Source organism: Phocoena phocoena, chromosome 3, assembly GCF_963924675.1.
Source record: "Phocoena phocoena chromosome 3, mPhoPho1.1, whole genome shotgun sequence".
NCBI classification, from domain to species: Eukaryota; Metazoa; Chordata; class Mammalia; order Artiodactyla; family Phocoenidae; genus Phocoena; species Phocoena phocoena.
Genome location: NC_089221.1, coordinates 149,299,778 through 149,325,676, shown reverse-complemented (window position 1 = coordinate 149,325,676; position 25,899 = coordinate 149,299,778). Strand labels below are relative to the sequence as shown.

General features: G+C 43.2%; 1 protein-coding gene across 2 annotated transcripts; it reads right to left on the bottom strand.

Annotated features, from left to right (window-relative positions):
- Positions 1-564: 564 nt before the first annotated feature.
- Positions 565-19,371, bottom strand: BNIP1 (BCL2 interacting protein 1). Of its 2 annotated transcripts, XM_065874154.1 has the most exons (6): positions 19,285-19,371; positions 16,251-16,343; positions 12,358-12,449; positions 9,073-9,174; positions 8,151-8,269; positions 565-1,189 (listed from the first exon to the last, which is right to left on the bottom strand). In XM_065874154.1, the coding sequence occupies exons 1-6, from the start codon at positions 19,366-19,368 to the stop codon at positions 993-995; spliced, it is 687 nt and encodes a 228-aa protein (XP_065730226.1). In that variant the 5' UTR covers positions 19,369-19,371; the 3' UTR covers positions 565-992. The 2 variants fall into 2 exon arrangements, with proteins under 2 accessions (XP_065730226.1, XP_065730227.1); XM_065874155.1 differs by lacking the exon at positions 9,073-9,174 and having other exon boundaries at positions 993-1,189; positions 19,285-19,368.
- Between the last annotated feature and the right edge of the window lie 6,528 nt (positions 19,372-25,899).

Genomic DNA, 25,899 nt, shown 5'->3' with positions numbered 1-25,899 from the left:
GGGGGGCTGGGTGCACCCTCCTTCCTGAGAGTCTGCGGGATCTTGTTCGTCTTGCTCCTTGAGGGAGGGACCACGGCAGTGTCTGTAACACCCTGCATGTGGCTGTTGATTAATCACTCTTTGTTGAGTGAACAAATCAGTGATCCAAATTCATGTTCTAGAAATCTGGACATCAAGACAGGCACACGAATTCCCAGAGGGATACCTTAGAAAACCGAATGCATTTCATGCTGTTAAATAGTCAACTTGGGACTTCCCTGGTGGCGCAGTGGTTAAGAATCCGCCTGACAATATAGGGGACAGGGGTTCGAGCCCTGGTCCGGGAAGATTCCACATGCCGCGGAGCAACTAAGCCCGCATGCCACAACTACTGAGCCTGTGCTCTAGAGCCCTAGAGCCACAACTACTGAAGTCGCATGCCTAGAGCCCGTGCTCCGCAACAAGAGAAGCCACCGCAATGAAGAGTAGCCCCCGCTTGCCACAACTAGAGAAAGCCCACGTGCAGCAATGAAGACCCAACACAGCCAAAAATAAATAAATACATTTTTTAAATAAAAAAAAATTTAGTCAACTTTATTCAAGGAATGGACATGAGTTTCCATCCTCCTCTTTCTCCCCCTTTTCTCTTCCCTCCTCCAGATCTGGCATTAAGGCTGCAGTGGGGGAGGGGGACCCAAGAGGGGCATCAAATCCTGGAGGCCAGCCCGAGTGCCTCAAGTGGCAGCCACCCACAGTGTGGGACAGCTCTTGGAGTCCCTTTGTCTCTGCAGGTGTCCCGATGACAGGCCTCCCTCCCCTTGCTCTGTTCGCCCCTTACACGCCAGCCACCTGCAGAAGCTCCGGGAGGCGGGGCTGTGTCTCCATCGGACCTGCTGAGCGACTGGAGCAGACTGGGGGGCGTGGATCAGTCTGGTGGCCGGGGCCAGAGCTCAGGAGCATGGCTGGATCCTGACACTGGAACTCAAAGGGCAAAAGCTGGCAGCTCTCAGATCTTACAAAAACGGAAAGAGCCGCTTTTTCACAATATAGAGAACCGTAGCAAGAAAGAGGGCGAGCGCAAGGAAAATGAGAAGCTTGTCAGTCAGCTCTCGGCGATTATATTTTGTGATGAGCTTCCGTCCCAGCTGGATGGTCCCCGACATGGACTTGAATTCTTCATTTGCATCCAGGATAGTCCGTGAAGAATTAACTGAAACAAAAGAGGGAGGGAGCCTGACTAAGAAAGTGTACAACACCGAATCCAAAGACTCCGCTCTGCCAGCTGGGTTCCCAGTAATTAACACTGTGCTCGGAAGCAAGTTCTGAGCCAGGGCAAAGGATGTGAACAGACAAGGACAGGGCAAGGAGAGGCACTTCCCTGGGTCCCATCCAGCTCAGGGAAGGATGAGGTTTGTTTACATACAGTCACAGGGCCATAACTAGGAGTCCTCCCAACATGGACATAACCAGGGAAAAGGGCAGAGGACGGTTCCTTTCCTCACCACCAATCTCCACTTTCTGGAGGAGGCAGGCGCTGCTGAGAAGAACCCCCGGCCGCAAAACTAACGCGGGTGACCGTGGACAGGCACTGTGAGGTCTCTGTGGGGGCAGGGCTGGGGGCAGGACTTGCCGCCTGTGAGGTGCACCCGCCGGGACGCCTGGTGGTCAGATCTGCTCTTTGTGGGATCGTGAAGGGGCAGGGATGTCCTGGGCCCTGCCACATGCCCTCACACATGCCAGTCCTGGGACACTGGCTGTAGCTTTAAACACGTGACACCTGTGCTCCAGCCCCTGTGTGAAACGTACAAGGAGGCACGTGTCCCTTAAGGCTCGTTGTGCCCACATGTCAAACTAACTGGAGTGTGGGTTTCTGGACCTGACACTTGAGGAAGAAGGTTTCCCTGGCAAGATTCCTCTACAAAGCATAACAGGGCATCATCAGAACATCCACAGAATGAAACATGTTGTCAGGTGAGAAGGTGAGGCATGAAGGACAACATGTGAAATGTTTCCATTTCTGTAAGAAAGAAGGGGATAGGTAACATTTAATTTGCTTGTACTCTGCCTGCTGGAGGGTCTCAGAAGGCTATGAAAGAAACTGGTAACAGTGCGCCCCTCTGGCAGCAGACCTGGAGGTCAGGGGCAGGGGGAGGTCAGAAGGGAGAGCAGTCTTTCTGTTTCCCTCCTGTACTGTCCAGGGCTGTGCAGCCCGGAATGACGGCCACTGGACACATGTGACACCTGAGTGTGTAAAATGTGTCCAATCCAAATATCCATGTCTCTGTGGGTAAAACACCTACACAATTTCAGAGCTCTAGTGTGGAAAGAAAAAAAAGGAATGTCAAATATCTCAATAATTTTCACTATGAATTGCATATTGTAATGGTTAAATATATGATTACAATTAATTTCATGTTTGTTTTTACTTTTTTTAATGTGTCTAATGAAAAATTTTAAGTGAATGTATGTGGCTCCCATTATGTTTCCATGGGACAGTGTTGGCCTGGAGGTTTTTTCCTTAACCACGTAATTTATATTACCTTTTCACAAAATTATAAGTTAATTAACAAATAAATTACCAGAGGAAACAGAGTAGTGTTTTGAAAAACACAGATTAGAGAAGAGCTAAAACCGATCCTTCTCAAACTCTTCCAAAAATTGCAGAGGCAGAAACACTCCCAAATTCATTCTACGAAGCCACCATCACCCTGATACCAAAACCAGAAAAAGATATCACAAAAAAGAAAATTATAGACCAATATCACTGTTAAACATAGATACAAAACTCCTGAACAAAATACTAGCAAACAGAATCCAACAGCACATTAAAAGGATCATACACCATGATCAAGTGGGATTTATCCCAGGGATGCAAAGATTCTTCAATATACGCAAATCAATCAATGTGATACACCTCACTAACAAATTAAGGAATAAAAACCATATGATCATCTCAAGAGATGCAGAAAAAGCTTTTGACAAAATTCAACACCCATTTATGATAAAAACTCTCCAGAAAATGGGCACAGAGGGAATCTACCTCAACATAATAAAGGCCATATATGACAAATCCACAGCAAGCATCACACTCACTGGTGAAAAACTGAAAGCATTTCCTCTAAGATCAGGAACAAGACAAGGATGTCCACTCTCGCCACTCTTATTCAACATAGTTTTGGAAGTCCTAGCCACAGCAATCAGAGAAGAAAAAGAAATAAAAGGAATCCAAATCGGAAAAGAAGTAAAACTGTCCCTGTTTGAGGATGACATGATACTATACATAGAAAATCCTAAAGATGCCACCAGAAAACTACTAGAACTAATCAATGACTTTGGTAAGGTTGCAGGATACAAAATTAATGCACAGAAATCTCTGGCATTCCTATACATCAACAACAAAAAATCAGAAAGAGAAATTAAGGAAACACTCGCATTTACTACTGCAACAAAAAGAATAGAATACCTAGGAATAAACCTGCCTAAGGAGGTGAAAGACATGTACTCAGAAAACTATAAAACACTGATGAAAGAAATCAAAGATGACATAAACAGATGGAGAAATATATACCATGTCCTTGGATTGGAAGAATCAATATTGTGAAAATGACTATACTGCCCAAAGCAATCTACAGATTCAATGCAATCCCTATCAAACTACCAATGACATTCTTCACAGAATTAGAACAAAAAATTTTACAATTTGTATGGAAACACAAAAGACCCCGAATAGCCAAAGCAATCTTTTTTTTTTTTTTCAAAGCAATCTTGAGAAAGAAAAATGGAGTTGGAGGAATCAGGCTCCCTGACTTCAAACTATACCACAAAGCTACAGTAATCAAGACAGTATAGTACTGGTACAAAAACAGAAATATAGATCAATGGTACAGGATAGAATGACCAGAGATAAACCCGCACACATATGGGCATGTAATTTACAACAAAGGAGGCAAGAACTTACAATGGAGAAAAGACAGCCTCTTCAATTAAGTGGTGCTGGGGAAACTGGACAGCTACATGTAAAAGAATGAAATTAGAACACTACCTAACACCATACACAAAAATAAACTCCAAATGGATTAAAGACTTAAATGTAAGACCAGACACTATAAAGCTCTTAGAGAAAAACACAGGAAAAACACTCTTTGACATAAACCACAGCAAGATCTTTTCTGACCCACCTCTTAGAGTAACGGAAATAAAAACAAAGATAAACAAATGGGACTTAATTAAACTTCAAAGCTTTTGCACAGCAAAGGAAGCCATAAACAAGACAAAAAGACAACATTCAGGATGGGAGAAAATATTTGCAAATGAAACAACAAAGGATTTATCGCCAAAATATACAAACAGCTCATGGGGCTCAATATCAAAAAAACAAACAATCCAGTTAAAAAATGGGCGGAAGACCTAAACAGACATTTCACCAAGGAAAACATACAGATGGCCAAGAGGCACATGAAAAGATGCTCAACATCACTAATTATTAGAGAAATGCAACTCAGAACTACAATGGGGTATCACCTCATGTCGGTCAGAATGGCCATTATCAAAAAATCTAGAAACAATAAATGCTGGAAAGGGGGTTGTGCAAACGGAACCCTCCCGCACTGTTGGTGGGAATGTAAATTGATACAACCACTATGGAGAACAGTATGGAGGTTCCTTAAAAAACTAAAAATAGAACTACCTTATGACCCAGCAATCCCACTACTGGGCATATACCCTGAGAAAACCATAATTCAAAAGGAGACATGTACCACAATGTTCATTGCAGCTCTATTTACAATAGCCAGGACAGGGAAGCTACAGATGTCCATCAACAGATGAATGGATAAAGAAGATGTGGCACATATATACAATGGAATGTTACTCAGCCATAAAAAGAAACGAAATTGAGTTATCTGTAGTGAGGTGGATGGAGCTATTGTCTGTCATACAGAGTGAAGTCAGAAAGAGAAAAACAAATACCGTATGCTAACGCATATATATGGAATCAAAAAAAAAAAAAAAAACTGGTACTGATGAACCTAGTTGCAGGGCAGGAATAAAGAGGTAAACATAGAGAATGGACTTGAGGACATGGGGTGGGAGGGGGAAGCTGGGGTGAAGTGAGAGTAGCGTCGACATATATACACTACCGAATGTAAAATAGTTGGCTGGTGGGAAGCAGCCGCATGGCACAGGGAGGTCAGCTCAGTGATTTGCGATGACCTGGAGGGGTGGGACAGGGAGGATGGGAGGGAGGCTCAAGAGAGAGGGGATATGGGGACATGTGTATGCATATGGCTGATTCGCTTTGTTGTGCAACAGAAACTAACATAGTATTGTGAAGCAATTATACTCCAATAAAGATCTATTTTAAAAAAAAACACAGAGAAGGGGTAAAAACAAACACTCATGTAACAAAAATCCCTCTCAGCCCTCTTTCTCCATGCCTGCTGCCATTTTGAAAACCTAAGTAAGAACCTGTTAAGTAAAAACCTAATAGGCCTTTCTTTGTTAAACTTTCTTTACAGAGAATTTTAACCATCACAAAAGTAGACAGAATAATATCATGAAGTGCCAGAATAATATCATGAAGTGCCATGTGCCATCACCCATACACATGAACCACCAACTCCCTGGCAGTCCTGTCCCCTCACGACCCCCATTTAACTGCCCCCACCTACAATTTTACAGCAAATACCAGACATCATATCCTTAATGGGCTTTTAAAAAAAAAATTATGGTCCTAAAAGACTTTTTTTTTTTTTTAAGAAGATGTTGGGGGTAGGAGTTTATTAATTAATTAATTTATTTTTGCTGTGTTGGGTCTTCGTGTCTGTGCGAGGGCTATCTCTAGTTGTGGCAAGCGGGGGCCACTCTTCATCGCGGTGCGTGGGCCTCTCACTATCGTGGCCTCTCTTGTTGCGTAGCACAGGCTCCAGACGCGCAGGCTCAGTAGTTGTGGCTCACGGGCCTAGTTGCTCTGCAGCATGTGGGATCCTCCCAGACCAGGGCTCGAACCCGTGTCCCCTGCATTAGCAGGCAGATTCCCAACCACTGTGCCACCAGGGAAGCCCCTATTTTGAGTTTGTGAGTCATAAAGAAAGGATTAAGAACTGTATTCTTTGACTTCCCTGGTGGTATAGTGGTTAGGAATCCTCCTGCCAATGCAGGGGATACGGGTTCAAGCCCTGATCCGGGAAGATCCCACATGCCCTGCAGCAACTAAACCCATGCACCACAGCTACTGAGCCTGCGCTCTAGAGCCCGTGGGCCACAACTACTGAGCCCAAGAGCCACAACTACTGAAGCCCGTGCGCCTAGAGCCCATGCTCCACAACAAAGAGAAGCCACCGTGACGAGAAGCCCACACACCGGAACGAAGAGTAGCCCCCGCTCGCTGCAACTAGAGAAAGCCTGGTGCATCAACGAAGACCCAACACAGCCAAAAATAAGTAAAGAAAAAAATGAACTGCATTCTTCTTTTTTCAATGGCTATCTCTCCTACAAAATGTACCCCAAGAATGACCCTCAACACCCCAGAAACCATCAGGATCTGTGCAGCCTTCTCACCACTTAAATACATGGTCTGTTTCTGATATACGTGCTGGGCGTGGGTGTCCTGTCGCTCGCACCAGAGGCAGAAAAGTCCTCGATTCCAAGGCCAGGCCGGCTCCTCCCTCTCACGTTCTCCAAGGCCTCTCCCCAGGCTCAGGCCATGACCCCGGTGCACACTCAGAGGAGGTGACCAGCTGGTTCCGAGCCTAAACCCAGAAAATTTTCAAACACAGGGAGTGACCTTGGGGATAAGCTGCTTGCTTTCCTTTTGCTTCTGCCTGTTTTGATAGTACACCGAAAAAAAAAAGAGTGGTTCAAAATTACAGATAATTTTTAGGGGTGGTAACGGTATTGTGGTTTTGTTTTGTTTGTTTTTTGTTTCAAGAGTCTCTTATCTTTTAGAGAGACATACTGAAATATTTATATGGATGACGTCTGAGATTTGCTTCACAGTAATCCAGATGGGAGCACAGTGAGGGCAGAGTTGAAACAAGACTGGCCAGGAGTTGACAACTGCTGGAGCTGGGTGATGGGTTCCTGGGACTCATGTACCAGGCTCTCTACTTTTGTCTCTGTGTAAAATCTTCCAAAAGTCTTTCAAAGAGTAAACTCTCTTCCTGTTTTCCTACACGGAGGATCCTGGGCAGGGCAGATTCTCTTCTGTGTTATAAGGGAGACATCATGGAAAAGCTGTTGGGGAGACCCAGATGGTCTGCGGCAGCTTCTTCTGTGGCCTCTGACTGCATCTTTTTTTTTTTTTTTTTTTTTTTATTTATTTTTGGCTGTGTTGGGTCTTCGTTTCTGTGTGAGGGTTTTCTCTAGTTGCGGCGAGCGGGGGCCACTCTTCATCGCAGTGCGCGGGCCTCTCACTGTCGCAGCCTCTCTTGTTGTGGAGCACAGGCTCCAGATGCGCAGGCTCAGTAGTTGTGGCTCACGGGCCTAGTTGCTCCGTGGCACGTGGGATCTTCCCAGACCAGGGCTCGAACCCGTGTCCCCTGCATTGGCAGGCAAATTCTCAACCACTGCGCCACCAGGGAAGCCCTGACTGCATCTTTTAAAAGGCGCTCACAGGACTTCCCTGGCGGTCTAGTGATTAGGACTCCGTGCTTCCACTGCAGGGGGCACGGGTTCGATCCCTGGTCGGGGGATTAGGATCCCGCATGTCGCATGGTGCAGCCCAAAAATAAAGAAATAAAAGGAGCTCACAGTAAAAATAACACTGGGGAGTACAACTGTAAGCTGATGAAATGCTAGCAGACTAGCTGCCAGCCAATAACTGATCATCTCTCTGCCTGGCCAGGGGCGTCCCCAGAGCCCTAGATGAGAAACAGACTCCCAGGCCCCTCCTCCAGCCTTGCTGGCACCCACTCTCCAGGAGAAAGCCCCTGGGAGTGCTTCTGCACATTTTGATGGGGTTGTGTGGATCTTGTAGTACAACTATAAAAACCGAAAAGGGAAATGAGAGCGGCGTATCCCACTCTGGGTAAGACCAGGCTGTCAAAGAAGTGAGAAGCCACACAGATCAGTAAGCTTGGGGGCGGATGGGGGCAGAGGTGGAGGAGCCCGGGGGCAAGGGCTCTGGAGCCCGTATCTCTGGGAGCAGCTTCCCACTGCAGGCCCGGCTTTACCCAGCGTCTGCATGGCTTCCTCGCTCTGCTGGACCTGCTGGGACATCATCCTGCTGATCCCCATGAGGTTCTCTGTGATAGCACTGGAAGTCTGGGCCAGGCTCTCTTTGGCGGTTTTCCTAGAAGTCCAGAGTGGGAGGAGGAATGTCAACAAAAGCCCGGCTGCAGGAAAGCCCCAGATTCAAATGAGATCCCATTTTTTAATCTATCGAATTAGTACATATTTTTAAATGATTATAGTCAGTGGTGACAAAGGCGTGCAGAGAGCACGCTCTTGAAGACTGCTGATTAGGAACGTAAACTGGTGCTACCTTCTGAAAGCCATCTGGCAATATGTATTAGGAACCTTAGAAATGTTCACGCCTTTGAACCAATAATCTCATCTGGGAATCTCTCCAAAGGAAACATCCAGAATGTGGACAAAGCCTTATGTACTGACATGTGCCTTGGTGTGTTATTTATAATACTGACAAACTAGAAATATAAACACACACAAACAGGGGATTAGTTAATATAAGGGAATACTATGTACTATTAACATTTTGTTTAAAGAGCTTTTTAAAAAAAAATGTCAGTCTGTGCAACGATACTAAGTGAAGGGGAGTAGGAGACTAAATTTTATGTATGGTATGATATTGACTTTATAAAAAATATGGAAGAAAAAATAATGAGAGGAGGCAACATATCAAAACGTTTGTGAGTAGTGCAATTATGACTTACTTTCAGTTTGTTACTCATATTTTTATTTTACTAATTTACTACAAATAAGAATATATTTCTTTCATACTTAAAAAATTTACTTATAAAATCGAATACTAATTTTATGCTGAAAACAAGAAGGGGTTCCCCACAGTGGGTTTTGCACCTTGCCGATTGCTCTTTATTCTATCACCAGAACCCAGAAAGACGAAAAGACAGGTACCTTTGCCTGAAGAGGTCTCCTCCCTGGAGAAGTTCTGCTTTCTCTAGGTTGTCAATAGCAATTTTGCAAGTGAGATTTGCCTTCCTCCATGAGGTCTGATTGCTGGAATTAGAAGGGTCATGTGTGAGTTTCTGTTGATGCCACCAGGCTGTCAGTTCAAGTCACAGCAGGTCTTCCTTCCAGCCAGGGAGTAAGGAAGGCCACCCGAGTTTGGCCCAGGGTCCATCCCCCCTCCCCCACCCCCGGCCCCCGGCCACTTCCTCCACTTGGTTGCCCCAGCAGCTGCTCCAGCTCAGGTCCCAACACCTCTTGTCTGGATCCTGGAGGTTGTCTCTGAGTTGTTTTCCTACTGCCCATTAACTGTCCCTCTCCCCCCAGGACAGCCACAGGGAGCAACCTGGCCATAGCATGCCTCTGTTTACAGCCCACAATGGCTCCAGACTTCAGGGTAACATCCAAACTTCCCAGCGGGGCACACGAGGCCCCGTTCAAAGTTATCTCTTACACATTACTGCCTTGCCTTGTGTGCGGCTTGGTTCTGTTCCTCGAGAACCATGCCTTGCTCATCTTTGTATAACCAGTACCCAGAACAACAGTTATTGGCCCATTAGCTGCTCAATCAGTATGTGTAACAGGAAGTAGAAAAATCATTATAAGACAGTTTTCTTCAGTATTTCTTCAAGATTTGCTGTTCTTTACATACCACAGACCAATCATGGACAACACAAACACACTGTATTAGAAGAGTCCAGTCTGACATGATTTATTTACATTTTTTACCTGATCTCCTTGCAAGAAACAACTCAAATTTGGTGAACAGTTCCCTGGAGTTCGAGTGGGGTCTTTTTTTATTTAATATTTTATTGAAGTTGATATATAATGTTGATATAGCTGATATATAATGTGTTAATTTCTGCTGAATAGCAAAGTGACTCAGCTATACATATATATTTTTTTTCATATTCTTTTCCATTATGGTTTATCACAGGATATTGAATATAGTCCCCTGTGCTATACAGTAGGCCCTTGTTGTTTATCCACCTTATACATACTAGTTTGCATCTACTAATCCCAAACTCCCAGTCCTTCCCTCCCCTACTCCCCCTTGGCAACCACAAGTCTGTTCTCTCTGTCTGTCTATCTGTTTCATAGACACATTCATTTGTGTCGTATTTTAGATTCCACTTATAAGTGATATCATATGGTATTTGTCCTTCTCTTTCTGACTTACTTTGCTTAGTAAGATAATCTCTAGGTTTGTTGCAAATGGCATTCTTTCATTCTTTTTTACGGCTGAGTAATATCCCATTGTATATATGTACCACATCTTCTTTATCCATTCATCTATCGATGGACATTTAGGTTGTTTCCATGTCTTGGCTATTGTGAACAGTGCTGCTATTTACGTCAACATAGGGGTGCATGTATCTTTTCGAATTATAGTTTTCTCTGGGTATATGCCCAGGAGTGGGATTGCTGGATCATATGGTAAGTCTATTTTTAGTTTTCTGAGGAACCTCCATACTGTTTTCCATAGTGGCTGCATCAATTTACGTTAGAGTGAGGCCTCTGTTTGATGGACTATAAAAAAGAATCAAACTCATGCACTAGAACTCTTACACAGCTGGCTCACAGGTGCTAACCCCCGGAATATTTAAAGAGGCAGATGAGAGTACACGAACTGATAGGGTGGTTTTGAATAGCACCTCTATGTTGAAATGTTCAAATGAGCTCTCTGATGCCTGACCAGCATCTGCTATGCCATCTCACACCTGATACTTTAAAAGAATCAATTACATTTTCAACTGTTTACAAGGGAGTTCTGCTGGGCCCTGCAATGCAGAGATAAATGAACAACAGTGCTTGCCCTCAGGGACTCACATTTACTGGGGAGAAAGACAAGCAAAAATATTTACTGTATAGTGTGACAAGCACGACAACCCAGGTAAGCACAAGTACTGTTTCAACACAAAATCGCCAAAGTATTAATTTATTGCTTTCTCTCCTCTATCCTGGAACTGCACATCCCGAATGGCCACTCGCAACTTTAAACCCATGCTGAGGTGGTTTTGCTGGTGTAACTTGCTAGATTTTACACAAGGGTCCTCTTTACATAATGTTTGTAATCTGAGTCCCCATGGTGGCCTACGGAAAGGAAAGCCATCATGACACAAAGTTTCACTGGTCCCCACTCACACATCCCTCCCTCCTCACAGGAGCCTCTACCACACCCATGTCTTTGTCAGTCCCTATCCTCCTGACGGCTGGGCGTTATAAACAGAGCTGCTGTCAGCAAGGATGATGCTGGAGAATTACTCAAATCAGAAGCAAAGCCATAGACAAATACAGATGTGACAGTTAGTCCAATTAACAAGGATAAAGAGAAAACCTACAAGGATGGTGACATTGATAAGAGACTTCAAAAGAGAAGGATATGGCTACCAGGGGCTTGGAAAAGTTGATGGGGCCCTCAAATATTTTTGCAATAACAACCCTCTTTTTGACTGTGGTGCAAACATCAAATGTGAAGGGTCAGGTACAGTTTCATGCTATCAGACAATTTTGTTGGATAAGTCCCCCAATTTCAATACCAAAAAATAGCACATACCTTCAGTTATATAATCAAATAAGCATATAGCTGCAATGAAAACCTCAATTTTATTTAACATAAGCTTATTTACATTTTTTTGTTTCATTTTTTAAGATAAAGTCCCATTCAAAACTTTCTACATTTTGGTCCGTCTTAAGTAGGTTCACTTTCAATGGACTTTTTAAGATATCAATTCTCTTTAGATTAAAAAGGACCTTGTATTACTGGGACTTCCCTGGTGGTCCAGTGGTTAAGACTCCCTGATCCCAATGCAGGGGAACCGGGCTCAATCCCCTGGTCAGGGAACTAGAGCTCACCTGCCGCAACTAAAGATTCTGCACGCACCAACAAAGATCCCGCGTGCTGCAACTAAGACCCGGTACAGCCAAATAAATAAATATTTAAAAAAAAAAAAAAAAAAAAAAAGGACCTTGTATTACAAAAGCAACCATTTTTTTGTTTTTTTAAAAATATAAAATACAGTATAATGTTAAATACGCTTTTGTAAACTACGCAGTCTCACTTACCCAACAGCCCCTGCTTGCCCCCCAGCTTTGAGAATTACATCCGGTCTGTGTATAAATGGCACAATTGAGTCATTAAGCTAGGTTTATTAGGCAAACCCTGGCACAAGCCTCACAGGGAGCAAGCAGCCCAGCCAAGGCCACTAGCAGGAGGCCAGGTACTCTACCTACCTGAGCATCTGCTTTTTGTGATTCTCCACTTCCTGGAGCAGAACTTGCTTCTCCGACTCTTTGTCTTGCTCTTTAGCCGACTGCTCAAGCTCCTGTGCGGGGAAAACAGCTCTAAATTAAAATGACTTTAAAAGCTAATACAAAACTGGACAGTACTTCTATTTCTACCAGTTATGCAACAGCACTTGAAAACCCTCCTAGGGACTTCCCTGGTGGTCCAGTGGTTAAGAATCTGCCTTCCAACGCAGGGGACGCGGGTTTGATCCCTGGTCGGGGAACTAAGATCCCACACGCCACGGGGCAACTAAGCCCACATGCTCTGGAGCCCGCGCGACACAACTAGAAAGCCCATGTGCTGCAACTACTGAGCCCGTGCCCCACAACTAGACAGAAGCCCACATGCCTCAGCTAGAGAGAAACCCACATGCCTCAACTACTAAGCCCGCAAACTCTGGAGCCTGCGGACCGCAATGAAGGGCCCACGTGCTGCAACGAGAGATCCCACATGCCACAACTAAGACCTGATGCAGCCAAATAAATAAATATTAGAAAAAAGAAAACCCTCCTAGAACGGAAGACTTAGGAATGCCAGTTCACATACAATAAACATCCTTTTACATAGATAGCTCAGTCTGCAGGAAAGTAAGGAGCATCCCCAGGACCACAAAACGAGAAGGGAACTAAGAGCCAGAGCGGCCTTCCTGTGAGGGATGTGAGGCTGCCCTGGAGCAGGAGATACGCTTCTCTAATCTAGGGCATGCCTGAAAAGAAAAGGAAAAAAATACAACTATATAGGAGCCTACTGATTCCACTCTGAAATATGATGGAAATACCACTGCTGTTGCTTCATGTTTACTCTCAATCTCTGTACATATTTCATTTTAGACTGGAGGCAAAGAGGGTTTTAAAGTCCACGTGGGGGGACTTCCCTGGTGGCGCAGTGGTTAAGACTCCACGCTCCCAATGCAGGGGGCCCAGGTTCAATCTCTGGCCAGGGAACTAGACCCTACATGCGTGCCACAACTAAGAGTTCACATGCCACGACTTAGGAGCCGGCGAGCAGCAACTAAGGAACCCACCTGCCACAACTAAGGAGCCCGCCTGCTGCAACGAAGACTCAGCGCAACCAAATAAATAAATATTTTTTAAAAAACAACAAAAAAATAAAGTCTATGTGGGGACAGAAAATGAAGCCTTGGCCATTTGAGGCCAGGAATTGGAATGGAGAACACCACAAAGCCAGGACCACAAAGGGATACACCCTCAGTGAAAAGGTGAACTAGGAAAATGTCTGTCAACCAGCAGAGAAAATGTGGAAGCTTGTCCTTTTTTGCTGTGGGGTCTGGCTAGAGGGATACAAAATATCTTCCCTGAGAATACATAACCATGGAGCTACCCTCACACTGATCTAGGATTCAAATTCATACTCCCTGAGTGGTTTCAGAAACTCCACGAGGAGAAAAGAACATGAAAGTGCTCCCAGACTTGTGATAATCCTAGGAGACCTGGCAAAAGCAAATGCAAAAACCTTTGAAGAGACTTGCCTTCAACTCAGGCCACACAAAAGTCCCACCAGGAAGGGCTTCTGAAGAGGAGTACTCAGAGCCCAAAATAACCAAACACCAGGACCCAACCGTCCACCACAGTGAGGGACAGCAGACCTAACAACCAGCTGTCTGAGACCCCCAAGAACTTCAGATGATGGAACTATCAGACAGACCATAATTAAAGATGTCAATATACCTTGAGTCTCATGTCATATTTTTTTAACTGAAGTATAGTTGATTTACAATATTGTGTTAGTTTCAGGTATATAGCAAAGTGATTCAGTTATATGTGTATGTATATATATATATATATTCCAATTCTTTTCCATTATAGGTTATTATAAGATTTGACTATAGTTCCCTGTGCTGTACAGTAAATCCTTGTTGTTTATCTATTTTCTATATAGTGGTGTGTATCTGTTAATCCCAAACTCCTAATTTATCCCTCCACCACCCTTTCCCCTTTGTTAACCATAAGTTTGTTTTCTATGTCTGTGAGTCTATTTCTGTTTCTGTAAATACGTCCATTTGTATTATTCTTTAGATTCCACGTGTAAGTGATATCATATGATATTTGTCCTTCCCTGTCTGGTCATGTCATACTTTTGGCTTTCAAATTAAAACAAGTTCCAGTTTTAATCAAGCTATTGATGCAAAAACATAAACTATTAGCTCATTTATATACTAATTTATTTATTTATATGCTTGTTTATACACTAATAAATGTTTGGAGATGCAGATTAAAACTGGGATGGAGTCAATATTCATTGACCATGTGCAAAATTATTAGGGCCTTACTAGGTGCCTGGGTAGACTGGTGCTTGAAGAGCTGATGATCAGGAGGGAGGGACATAACAAATGTGTAAATGTACTGAGGTTATCTTACTTAGTGAAGGACATCAACACTGGGTGAGCACACAGAAACTTAAACAGAAAGAACAAGGAAATACTTATACTTAAGGTGGTGAGTGTGGTTGGAGAGCTGAAGTCATATGAGTTGAAAAAAGGTCTTTCATGGAATAAACTTGCTTTAAAAAGCAAAAAAACAGTCCAAATAAATGCCCTTTGACAGAGAACAGGCCAAAAATAAATTATGGCTATAAAAAAAGAATGAGGAAGCTTCCCAATACTGACATGGAAAGATTTCCAATACATATTAAGCTTAAAAATGGTATGAGAATACCATTTTTAATATGCTACCTTTTAGATGAGAAATGGGAAAGAAATAAGAAAACATTTGTCTTTTTTAGCATCTGAGTAGAGAAACTATGGAAAGATACATAAGTAACATATAAGAGTGGTTACCTATTTGGAGGAGGGGAACAGAGAACAAATAAGGAGGCACACCTGAGGTTTTCACTGCACTTTTTCCTGCCTGCCAATATTTACACACACATACGCATATATAAAAAACATGTGAAAGTAACAGGCTTTCTAAATTAAAAAATTAAAATTATTAAATCAGCACTAGAGATGGAGGTGGAAAGAGATCAGCCAGGTTCAGTGACATTGCTGAAATCTTCAAGTGAACTCCTTTGACAAAAACTGCATATTGCCAAAATTGCCCTTGAAAATCCCTTAGGAAGCAACGCACAGGACACAGACATCCTGTTTTTCAGGGTCCAAACTGCCACTTTTTCTATCATCTTTGGAACAGACTGTCTTCTTCTGGTAAGCAAAAACAGGGTTATTGGCTGGCATTTGGGGCCATGTCATAAAGAGAGCACAAGTCTTTAAATCCAAGAACCATATGCAGCGAGACCAGGTGCCCCAAGACCGAGACAGGAATGGCCAGATCCATGCCTCCCATCTTACCCTCACTCAGGGCACAGCACAGAAACACCTATGCTATTCAGACTGCTACTTTTCTCATTCTATTGTTTTTGGAGACAGCACATATACCCTAGTCAAATTCAGGACTGTTACATATGCATATGATGTGACTGGAGACTACAGAAACAGAGAGGAAGAGGCTGGGCAAAGTGACAGCACGGAAAAAAAAAACCAGGGGACACTGGTAATGGATTGAGGTGGATGGGTTGGAGAGAGTGGTAGAGAAAAGAAAGTAATGCAAGTGACCTCAGAGTTTTCAAGTTGAAAAATTCCCAGGACAATGGTGTCCCTACTATCCACCTGTAACATAGCTGGCAGTGTTGTGCATTCAGAAGTCCCTCATCTTTACCTGGATAGCAGGTTAGTACAGTTACCTCCACTGTCTAAACGTTTACTACTCCCATCTGAACATTTACTGAAGGACCTGGACAGCTCTCGAGCAGAGGTTAGACCCAGTTCGAAGCCCCGTTCATCGTTACCCAGTTTCAGCATCCCAGCTCTGCAGACACTCACCTGTATTCTGTGCCGCAACTGTTGAAACTTCTCTTTCACTTTAGTATTCAGCTCGGTAAGTGCACTTAATGGCCCTGAACAATCTCCAATATCCTAGGAGACATTGAAGAGATGAAGAGGTCTTTCTCAAGACAATGCAATGAAATGACACCAGCTGTATAGTGAGAGGGTTGGCTTACAGCACAACTAAGTTTGGCCTACTGACTGTAATTCATCCTGATCTTTGCTGTTTACCTCTGCAACACAAGCAAAAACATTATAATTTACATTTTCTCATCCCTCTTTAGGATAATTCTGAGCAAGCAACATAAAAGCATAGATAGAAACAAAATTGTCTTGACTTATTAGTTCCTGAAGCTTAACAAAATGCCACCCAGCCACTATGAAAGACTTAAAGCTGCTTATACATCTGACAAGAATAAACATCCGAAAGAGATACTATAACTTTAGATCTTTCCAACTTGAAAATCAGGATGCTAAATTCCTGGCATCATATGACAAGATTAACTTCTCAATCTAATTTTACAAACCATCTATTATAAATCACACTGTTTATAGACATGTTGAAGGTAGATTTAGAATTTGTTTCTGGACATTCAAAATTACCGGGGCCAGGTTTTTAGTTTTTGTTTTTTTGGTTTTTTTGCAAAAGGGCGGAGCTGGTTTTATTCAACAGTCTCATTACAAAAATAACCAAAATGTGTACAGCAGCGAATTAGGAAGGACCCTGCCTGACTTCTGCAAGAGTGGGCAGCCCCCTTTTCCCCACAGCCCTGCAAGGGCAGTCAGCTAGCACAGAGAGCCTCAGGGCAAGGTAGAGGGCAGAGCTCTGCATGGGGGCCTGGCCTTGGCTACTACTGTCCACTCTGAGCACTTCCATCCTCCCCGCCATTGTAAACACCATGCTCAGGTCAGGTCTCCCAATGCTGGGCATCAACCCTACCCCGCTGTTTGGTCCTCAACAGGACAAACTATCCTGGAAACTTCCTTCCATCCAGCCAGCCAGGAAGGTAGCAAATAAGGGGTGACGACTCGAGGAAGGATGGGCCACCCCAGTATGGTTGGGTGCACTGCTTTCCCCCAACACTCCTAGGTGGGCTGTCCCTGGGCTGAAACAGTTCCCAAAGAGGCCACAGCGGCTCCCCAAGGCTGAAGGGAGTTGAGGCTGTGGTGGGCCCAGAGGGGAGCACTGGATTTCATTCCTAAGACCCTAGAGGCCCAGGGAGGGGAGCCCTGGGAGGCTCAGGCGTGCTCCATGGGGCCGGGGCCACCGGCGTAGGAGTGGGCAGGGGCTGCAGCCTGCAGGGGGCCAGCACTGGGCTCTGGGGACGCCGGCAGAAGGCCTGAGAGGCCGTCAGCGGAGTCTGTGTTGAGGTCCAGCCTCCAGTAAGCTTCACACAGAGGCAGACCATTAGCTTCGCAAAGACTTGAGCTAGACGAGTAATACTCCTCCTCCAGCTCGTAGAGGTCTATGGAGACCTCATCCCAGGGCAGGTTTTAAAGCAGGCCCTAGAGCCAGATTATGTGGATTCAAATTCTGGCTGTAGCAGTTTATTAGCTGTGTAACCTTGAAAGTTAGAGTCCTCTGTGCCTCAGTTTCCTCATCACAACATACCCACTTCACAGACCAGGTACCTATGTAAAGGGCTTAGCAGAGGAGCTGGGACACAGTAAGAGTATGCTAAATCTGGCTATCATCAATTGCTCTCATCATGAGAATGCAAATGTTGGAAAGTGCAAAAGGGCGCTTAAGCAATTTCGATTATGTGAAAAGGCAATTTCATTTGTTCTGAATCTTAAATTTATTTTTCTAGAATTGGCCCAGATGTTTTGTAGTTTACACATGGGAAATGTGAAGTTCAAGAAGTTTAAATGTTTGCATCAAGTTGCCTCACTTGTTCTCTGGATTACTCGTTAAATCACAGTCCTTGCAACATATACTAAGCTATTAATTTGGTTTATTTTGCATCTGATTTCCGTGGGTAGCCTTACTTTCCTTCACCTTTTACGACAGCTGGTTGCAAACTCTGAGTCTACATCGAATGTTTAGTAACATTTGTTGGAAATGGAAACGATCTGCCTAAAAGGAAGGTTTGTTTTTTTTTGTTTTTTTTGCGGTACGCGGGCCTCTTACTGCTGTGGTCTCTCCAGACGCACAGGCTCAGCAGCCATGGCTCACGGGCCCAGCCGCTCCGCGGCATGTGGGATCTTCCCAGACCGGGGCACGAACCCATGTCCCCTGCACTAGCACGCAGACTCTCAATCACTGCGCCACCAGGGAAGCCCAAAAGGAAGGTTTTAAACTTTTGGTTTCTTTTTGCTAAACTCAAGGAACCATTTCTACATTCCTAACTCTTGCCTATGCCAATTGGTTTACTGCAATACTACCTTCTACCCTTAAAATTGGCTTAAGGCAAAGGACCTCAATTACCCCATCTGTTAAACGAAAGAGTAGACTCTTAAGTCTTTTCTACAGACTGACTTTCCCTATCCGGGTCCCAGTTTTGCCAGTATCTGCTTTCTGATCCAGGCAGACTCGATTTCCTCATTTCCAACAATCTCAACTACGGTCCAGGTGACGTTCGTTTCACGTAACGAACGGTGCCTCCCATGCCAGGTGGCCTTTGGTGCCACGGGGCATCGGACCCAGGGAGCTGGCCAGCAGGGGGCGAGGCTAATGGCTTCCAGGACGCTACCAAAGGATGGAGAGGACGGTGTCAGAAGGCGGGGCCAAGCAGGATGACAGGTAAGCTTTGAGGCTGTCGTGGGGGCGAGGCGACGGCCAGAGGTGTGTAGGGGAGGGGCCACAAAGGGGAAGGCTGGTCGGGGCTGAGGTGGAGGGGGCGTCCCGGAAGAGGGCGAGCCAAGGGCAGCCAGATGGAGTACCAAGGCCAACGGTCAAGGGGACGAAGGGGACGAAGGGGACGGGACCAAGGGGGAAAAGCTCGGGAGTGAGACCGCCGAGCTCACAGAAGGCCAGTGGAGCTTGGGTTTAGGGCTACTGGACCCCGGCGGGGGTCCCGGGCATTAGTACCTGGATAAGCGCCTTCACCTCCAGATCGAATTTGACAATCTCTTGGTTACAGATCCTGACGTGGACGTCTTGGGGAAACGCCATGTTGGGAAAGCCAGCTACGGGCTGCCGCGGTGCCCAAATTCCAACGCGTTTTCGCACCGGCTTCCTTCTTCCCCGTCGGGTCTTGCGGCAGCGCCCCCTAGAGACCGGCCTGCGGCGAGCGAGGGTGGTAGCGCCGAGTCGTGTGGACTTTCGCTGACTCGTGGGAAAAATCAGTCGGCCTCTTGGTGTGGACCTAGTAAGACGGAGAGAAAGAGAGGAGGGAATTATCGGCAACGCTTTAACAGGGGCCTCTCCCCATCTTCCGCCCATCAGTCATTCTAATGACTGCATATTTTTTGCATAGAGGGGGAAAAGAAACTGGAGGAAAAGTATCAATCGGGATGTCTCTGGAAGGTGGAATTAAGTTTTTTATATTTCTTTAAACTTTCTTGTATTTTTCATATTTTCTACAGTGAATATAAATTGTGGAGTGAAAGAAAAAAATGACAAATGTTATCATTACTTTTTTAAATGTACGGAATTCAAAGCAGTTTGCTAGGGTACTTCCTGTCAGTCCAGCCCACGGTTCAAGGGATCTTCCTAAAACGCACAACTGATCAAGTCACATTCCAGCTTACACCCCTTCACTGGCTCCTGGTGGTTGCCTTTTGTGTACAACTGGATTTAATAAATTTACCTCGCTGGAGTAGTTTCGATGGAAATAATTAAGAAGAGACCCTCAACAGATGGAGGCTCTTTCATTGTATTTTTATTAACTAGTCCAAGCTTCTTAGCTGGACCTCAAGGGCATCAGGTACCCCACACAGCCCTGTCTCCTTCCTGGATTCTTCAAGCTCTTTTTGGATCTGTAGCCTTGGAGGGAACACCCTCCCTTAAGGTGTTCATCACCCCACTGCACCTAATAAACAGGCTGTATATTGCAGGCTTGGGCATCTGCCCTGGCTTGAATCCTACTTAACAACCCACTTCACATCTCTGTGCTTCAGAGGCTAAATGCTGGTGATCACAGCATTGACTGAAAGATTAAAAGAGGTAATACATAAAAAGCACCAAGCACAATGTAGTAATGTGGTACATCGTAAGAATGCAATGCACATGACTACTATTATTATATTACTGACATTTGTGGAGTACTTCCCTTGTGCCAGGTACTTTGTACTAAGTGCTTTATGTGTATCATTCTAACTTAACTCTCACAACAACCCTGTGAGGTAGAGTTATCCACTTTTTACAGATGAGGAAACAGGCACAGAGAGATAATGACTTGCCCAGAGCAAATGGAATTGCTAGGTCAAAGGATATATGCATTTTAAAATTCTGATACATGCTACCGAATTGCTCTTCATAGAAGTTATATCAATTTACACTCCCACCAGCAATGTGGTACAAATGCCTGCTTTCTCACGGCCTCGTACACACGGTGTGTTAACAAACACTGGGATTTTTGCCAATCTGATTGAGTGAAAAATGCCATCTTCCAATTTTCATTTTTCTTATCATGAATGGAGAACTACTTGTATTTATTTTACTATCTGCTCATTTTTCTATTAGGTTGTCAGTCTTTTTCATATCAGCTCCCAGAGTTCTTTAGATATTAGGAGGATTTGCCCTTAGAAATGAGCTTTGTCTCTTAGTCTACAGAATTTTGACTTGGCTTTTATGGTGTTTTGGGCCTTAAAAAATTTTATTTGAAATTTTATTTTTACATTTAGATCTTTACCCATTTTGAAATATGTGTTGGCTTATGGTGGGAGATACAGAGCCAAGTTTACTTTCTCCAGAGGGTTACCCAGTTGTTCCAACACTATTTTCTGAACAATCCATCCTTTTCTCACTGGTTTCAGATGCCACACTTACCATATAAATTAAATAATATATAAATTAATAACATATTAATATTATTTATAATATATAAATTAAATATAAATACATCTGAATCTATCTCTATACTTTCCATTCTATTCTGTTGGCCTATTCATTCATTCACCAAAATGACACTGTTTTAATATTAGTTTTATGTGTTTTAATATCTGTCAGGATCGAACACCCCATTTTTTTCCCCATGTGAATTTTAGTTTTTTGAAATCGTATTGGTATGTCTTATCGGGATGGCACTGAATTGTTCGTTTAAGTTAGGAGGACTGACAGGTTTATGCGGTTGACTGTTCCTATTTAAGAACTTGGTCTATCTTTCCACTTGTTCGTCTTCTGTATCCTTCATAGTATTTTAATGTTTTCTTCAGAGTTTGTACATTTTCTTTTAAGCTCATTCCTGGAGACATTTTAAGATTAAAACCTTTTAAAGAAACTGAGGTTGACATTCTTCAGGTCAAACGTTTTGGATCCTCAAGTAGAAGCTCCCTGTTCAGGACACTGAAGAAACCCAAACTCTGCACGCAGTAGATAGGCCCACGTGACCTTGAGCCCCTTTCCCATCATGCTACTTGGTGGAAATTCCTCTGCAACCAACAGTCACCAATTGCATTTCCATGAGGCAATTAGAGAAAACATAGCTCCTCTTTTCTCCACCCTCCAACATACACCATTCTAATAAAAAAGACTCAATTCTAAGGCCTTCAGCTAGAGGCCATCTTTGAGGGATAAATATACAATTTGGTGACCCGCACTCCCCATCACTGACTACTGCCAATGCTGTTTTGCTTCCATCACCTTTACCTACTGATCCTGAGACTAGCTTTTGTTTACTGCATCTACTAGGTTCTGGCTTTGGTTCTTTCTGGTTTTCAGACCCTAAGCCCATTATCTCCCTCCTACACAGACATCCATCCAAATATTGCCAGTGACTTGGCCAGGTCCCTTACAGAGGAGTATGGATTGTCTCTGAGTGCTGCAAGCAGATTGCCATTTGAATTGGAGTTCTGTATCATCTAAGCTGGGTCTGGGGTGAGTCCCTGCATCTGGTTCTAGTCTCTTTTGTAAAATGGACATGATCACCCACCTTACTGGGCCACAGAGAGCAGCAGGTGAGTTCCCTGATAGGAAAGCACCTAGCAGGGGCTTAATGAATGCCACCCTAGCCTTCTAGGACTTTCTAATGCCTTCTTCCTATTCTGAACCTTTCAGCTGGGATATTAAAGTATTTCCCAACTAATGTTTTTCTCTCTAAGGTGCTCTCTGGTTCCGAAATCAATGTGGGCAACGAGAGACAATTGAACAGCCCATCTCACTGGGCGCTACCTAACAGAAGGGTTGGTTTCCTAAGAGCTGTACTGGAAGGGCTGGCTTACCCAGCTTCTTAAAGTGCCCAGACTCTGACAGAGGCTCCTGTGAGGTCAAGTCCTGAAGCAGAACCAGTCCATGAGAGGCTAGGCCCACTTTGCTTCCTGACAGCCTCAGTGTCACTCAAATGAAGCAAAAAGGGCTTCTTCAAGGGACCAGGGATGTCATGCACACAGCCTATCTATTCTCTTAACATACCCCACTTGATGTGGTACCAGTGTCCTTGCAAATACCTCTGCGGTAACGTACCTAGAACCCTTTGCGTGTTTAACAGCTCTTGTGTTGTTTTGTGGCCCTGTTCACACGTGGCCTCCCTCAGCAGACTAAACGTTAGTGGCGGTCTCTTTAGTCTCTTTCTGGCCAGTACGCAGCACAAGTCTTGGCAGAGAAAGTGCTAAACAAATGTTTGTTGGCCGAAGGAACACACTGCTACAGTGGTGTTTACTCGGGTCCCCTGATTTAACAGTTCTATGTATATGCCCAGCCTAGCTTGGGGACCTACTTAGAATTATGAAACACACAAACACATACAAAGGCTTAAGTCAGGAGAGACTCAAAATACCTTCTTTCCCTCAGAGATATCGCTTGGCCAAAGAATCAAGGAGGAGAAATAAGGATAAACTAAACTATGCTCTAAACTATAAAGAATGTAAATGTTTTTGTCAATGAGTAATTCTACGTAATAGCTAAATTTAACTAAAGTATTGAAAAAGCAGCCCAAAGTGTTAAAAAAAAAAAAATGTTAGCTGTTCGCACACTACACCAAGAGAGGGGCAGCGCGATCAAGAGTTCACTGCTGTCTCTAGTTTGGAATTTTGTTGCAGTGGGTTATTCTGAAGGGTGGATGATCACCTTGGAAAGCAACAGAAAAGCAACAGAAAAAGGAAGGACGAAAGCATGAGGCAAACAATTCAAAACCTTTTCTTTTCATCTTTTTTTATTTTAAATTACAAAGGATGTTGCATACACTGATGAATCTGTATCTGACTAGAAGTGCTGAGGGGTTGGAAAGTGACAGAAAACAAAGGCAATGTTTGAATTGCCTTTTCTTCTGAAAAGAAAAACTGCACAACTATTAACCAACATTTAATAGAATAATTTTTAAACAGCTCATGCGTCAACGAGATAAAATTCTTTCTAGACAATAGACAAGACTGAATCCAATAAAAAGTTTCATAGCTACAGTTAGGGGAGTGGGGAACAAAACTACAGAATATTTATGATAGCATTACAAACAGGATCCTACGCAACTATGCAAAAGAGGCCGCCACATTGTATGAACAAACACTTTGAATTCTTGCCCTTCCGCTCTTCTCTTGTGACGTCTTATGTGCAGTCAGCCCTAGTATCACTGTTAACCACAAATGCTAAGTTATAGGACAAATCCTAGGGAAAGAAGGTTAAAAGAAAAAAAAAAGCAGGCAGTGGAATACAGTGTCATAAAAATGTGGTGAAAAGGCAGATACAGTACACACATATACATTTCTGTTATTTGGTTCTGAAAAAAACAAAGGGCGAAGGGCAAGACACAGTAATCAGTCCCGCTCACATCCACCCATAATTTAATTAACTACACCATTGTGTTTACATTGTTATGAAAGAGGCAAACTTAGTTCACCCGAACTTGGCACATTGAAATACCCAACTTTGATGTTCCTCACTAGTCACCAAGTCATCAATTCCAAAATACTATTTGGAAGTAGTTTTAAGGTTCTATTCCCTCACCACTACCCCCAAATCTCTCTTTTCTAAAGGAAAATGGCAATTTGGCATAATTCAGTTCCTAGGTGTAATTTCTACAATTTCAGTCAGTTTACTAAGCACGAGGATTATGCTTCAACACATAATCCCACTTGTCTATGGAAGTGTAAAACTGTCAGTAGTACATTTTCATCATCTTCCCCCAACATGCTTATTCCTTAAAACGAAACAACCATTCCTACAGTTGACATTCATGGTTACATCCCAATGTGTTTGAAATATTAAAAAAACATGGAGTCATCTTCTCATAATGCCCTTATTAAGATTACAAAGATTACAAAAGAATCCACAAGTATTACGGCACTGTGTGAGGCTTATTTGTCATGATCCGAGGGAAGAACAAGACTGCAGTTCTGTGCAAAGTTGTGGAAATGGCCTTAGTTCCATGGGAAATGGTATTCCACAATAGACTTCACTAGAAGGATAATTTGAAACTTTAACACTGAAAGCATAATTCAATGCGTTCTCAAAATTCAAGTTTCAAGATTTGGAGAGATGCTAACATTCTGTTACATAATTAACTAGAAAATACTTGAACAGAATTTTAGGAAGACTATATAAAGAAAGGGAACATAAGTTTTTGTTAATTCCTGCTGAAGGCAACTTGATTTCGTTTCTTAGAAAGTTAACTAACTCTTAGCAGCTAAAATATTTAGAAATGTATGGAATAAAGAAAAGCACATCCATTCTTGACATTTTGGTGAATAAACTAACAGCTTTATTAATGAAGGCAAACATCAGATAACTGTATGAATATTATATATAAAAAAAGAAATCCAAACTAACAGCATTGTATTTCAAAAGTACTGTACTTCTGTTTCTTTTAAAGAGACTTGTCATCTGTTTTATAAAACAAACAAAATGAGTACTCTTCTCCTAAAAAATTCTGGAAAAATGAAAATAGTCAATTTCAAGCTGATGAACTGAGCATACCTTTCTTTAAATGCAGACTACTGCTAAGGAGCAAATGAAGTCAAGCATCAGAAAGAAGATGTATGACAAATTCATGAAAGTTAGGAAAAAGGGATGTAGTGAAATTACTGCTAATCTCTCCCCCTCATATTCAAAGACCATTCAAAACTGGTCTTTCATACAAATATAAAATAACAATAAAGAGAGGGAATTTGAAACCATACCCATCTGAAATCCTTCATGATGTTTTTATAATAGCTCTGATTCTCTTACCAAAAAGGTCAAAGTGAAAGATTTAGGAAGTGAAAGGGAATGGAGATGTTTTGTTTTAAATGTACAAGTAAGGCACAATATAAAGCCACATCATAATCTGTCATGAAGGATATAGGAGAGGACAAGAATCGTACATGGTACAGTAGAACAAGCAATCATATTGACTGAAAAAGTGTGGCACCCAATTCAAAACTCAGACAAGATCTTAACAAGAACAACTGGACAGCATGCTTTCATATGGAGACAAACTCTATAAAGAATCCAGTGTATCTGAAAAGAGGAAGAACGTTTTTTGTTTTTTTAAATCATAGTAGTACTAGAGTCAAAGTTTATAATCGCTTTGGGAACAATGGGTTTATTTGAGGTGAATTCACAATGCCTTCA

Bases quoted from the DNA above. Each gene is read 5' to 3' on its own strand.
- BNIP1 (XM_065874154.1), bottom strand. From the start codon at position 19,368: ATGGCGTTTCCCCAAGACGTCCACGTCAGGATCTGTAACCAAGAGATT. The intron at 12,450-16,250 runs GTGAGTGTCTGC...TTCCCCGCACAG, and splicing joins AGTTGCGGCACAGAATACAG to GAGCTTGAGCAGTCGGCTAA. The intron at 1,190-8,150 runs GTAAAGCCGGGC...CTTTTGTTTCAG, and splicing joins GGAAGCCATGCAGACGCTGG to TTAATTCTTCACGGACTATC.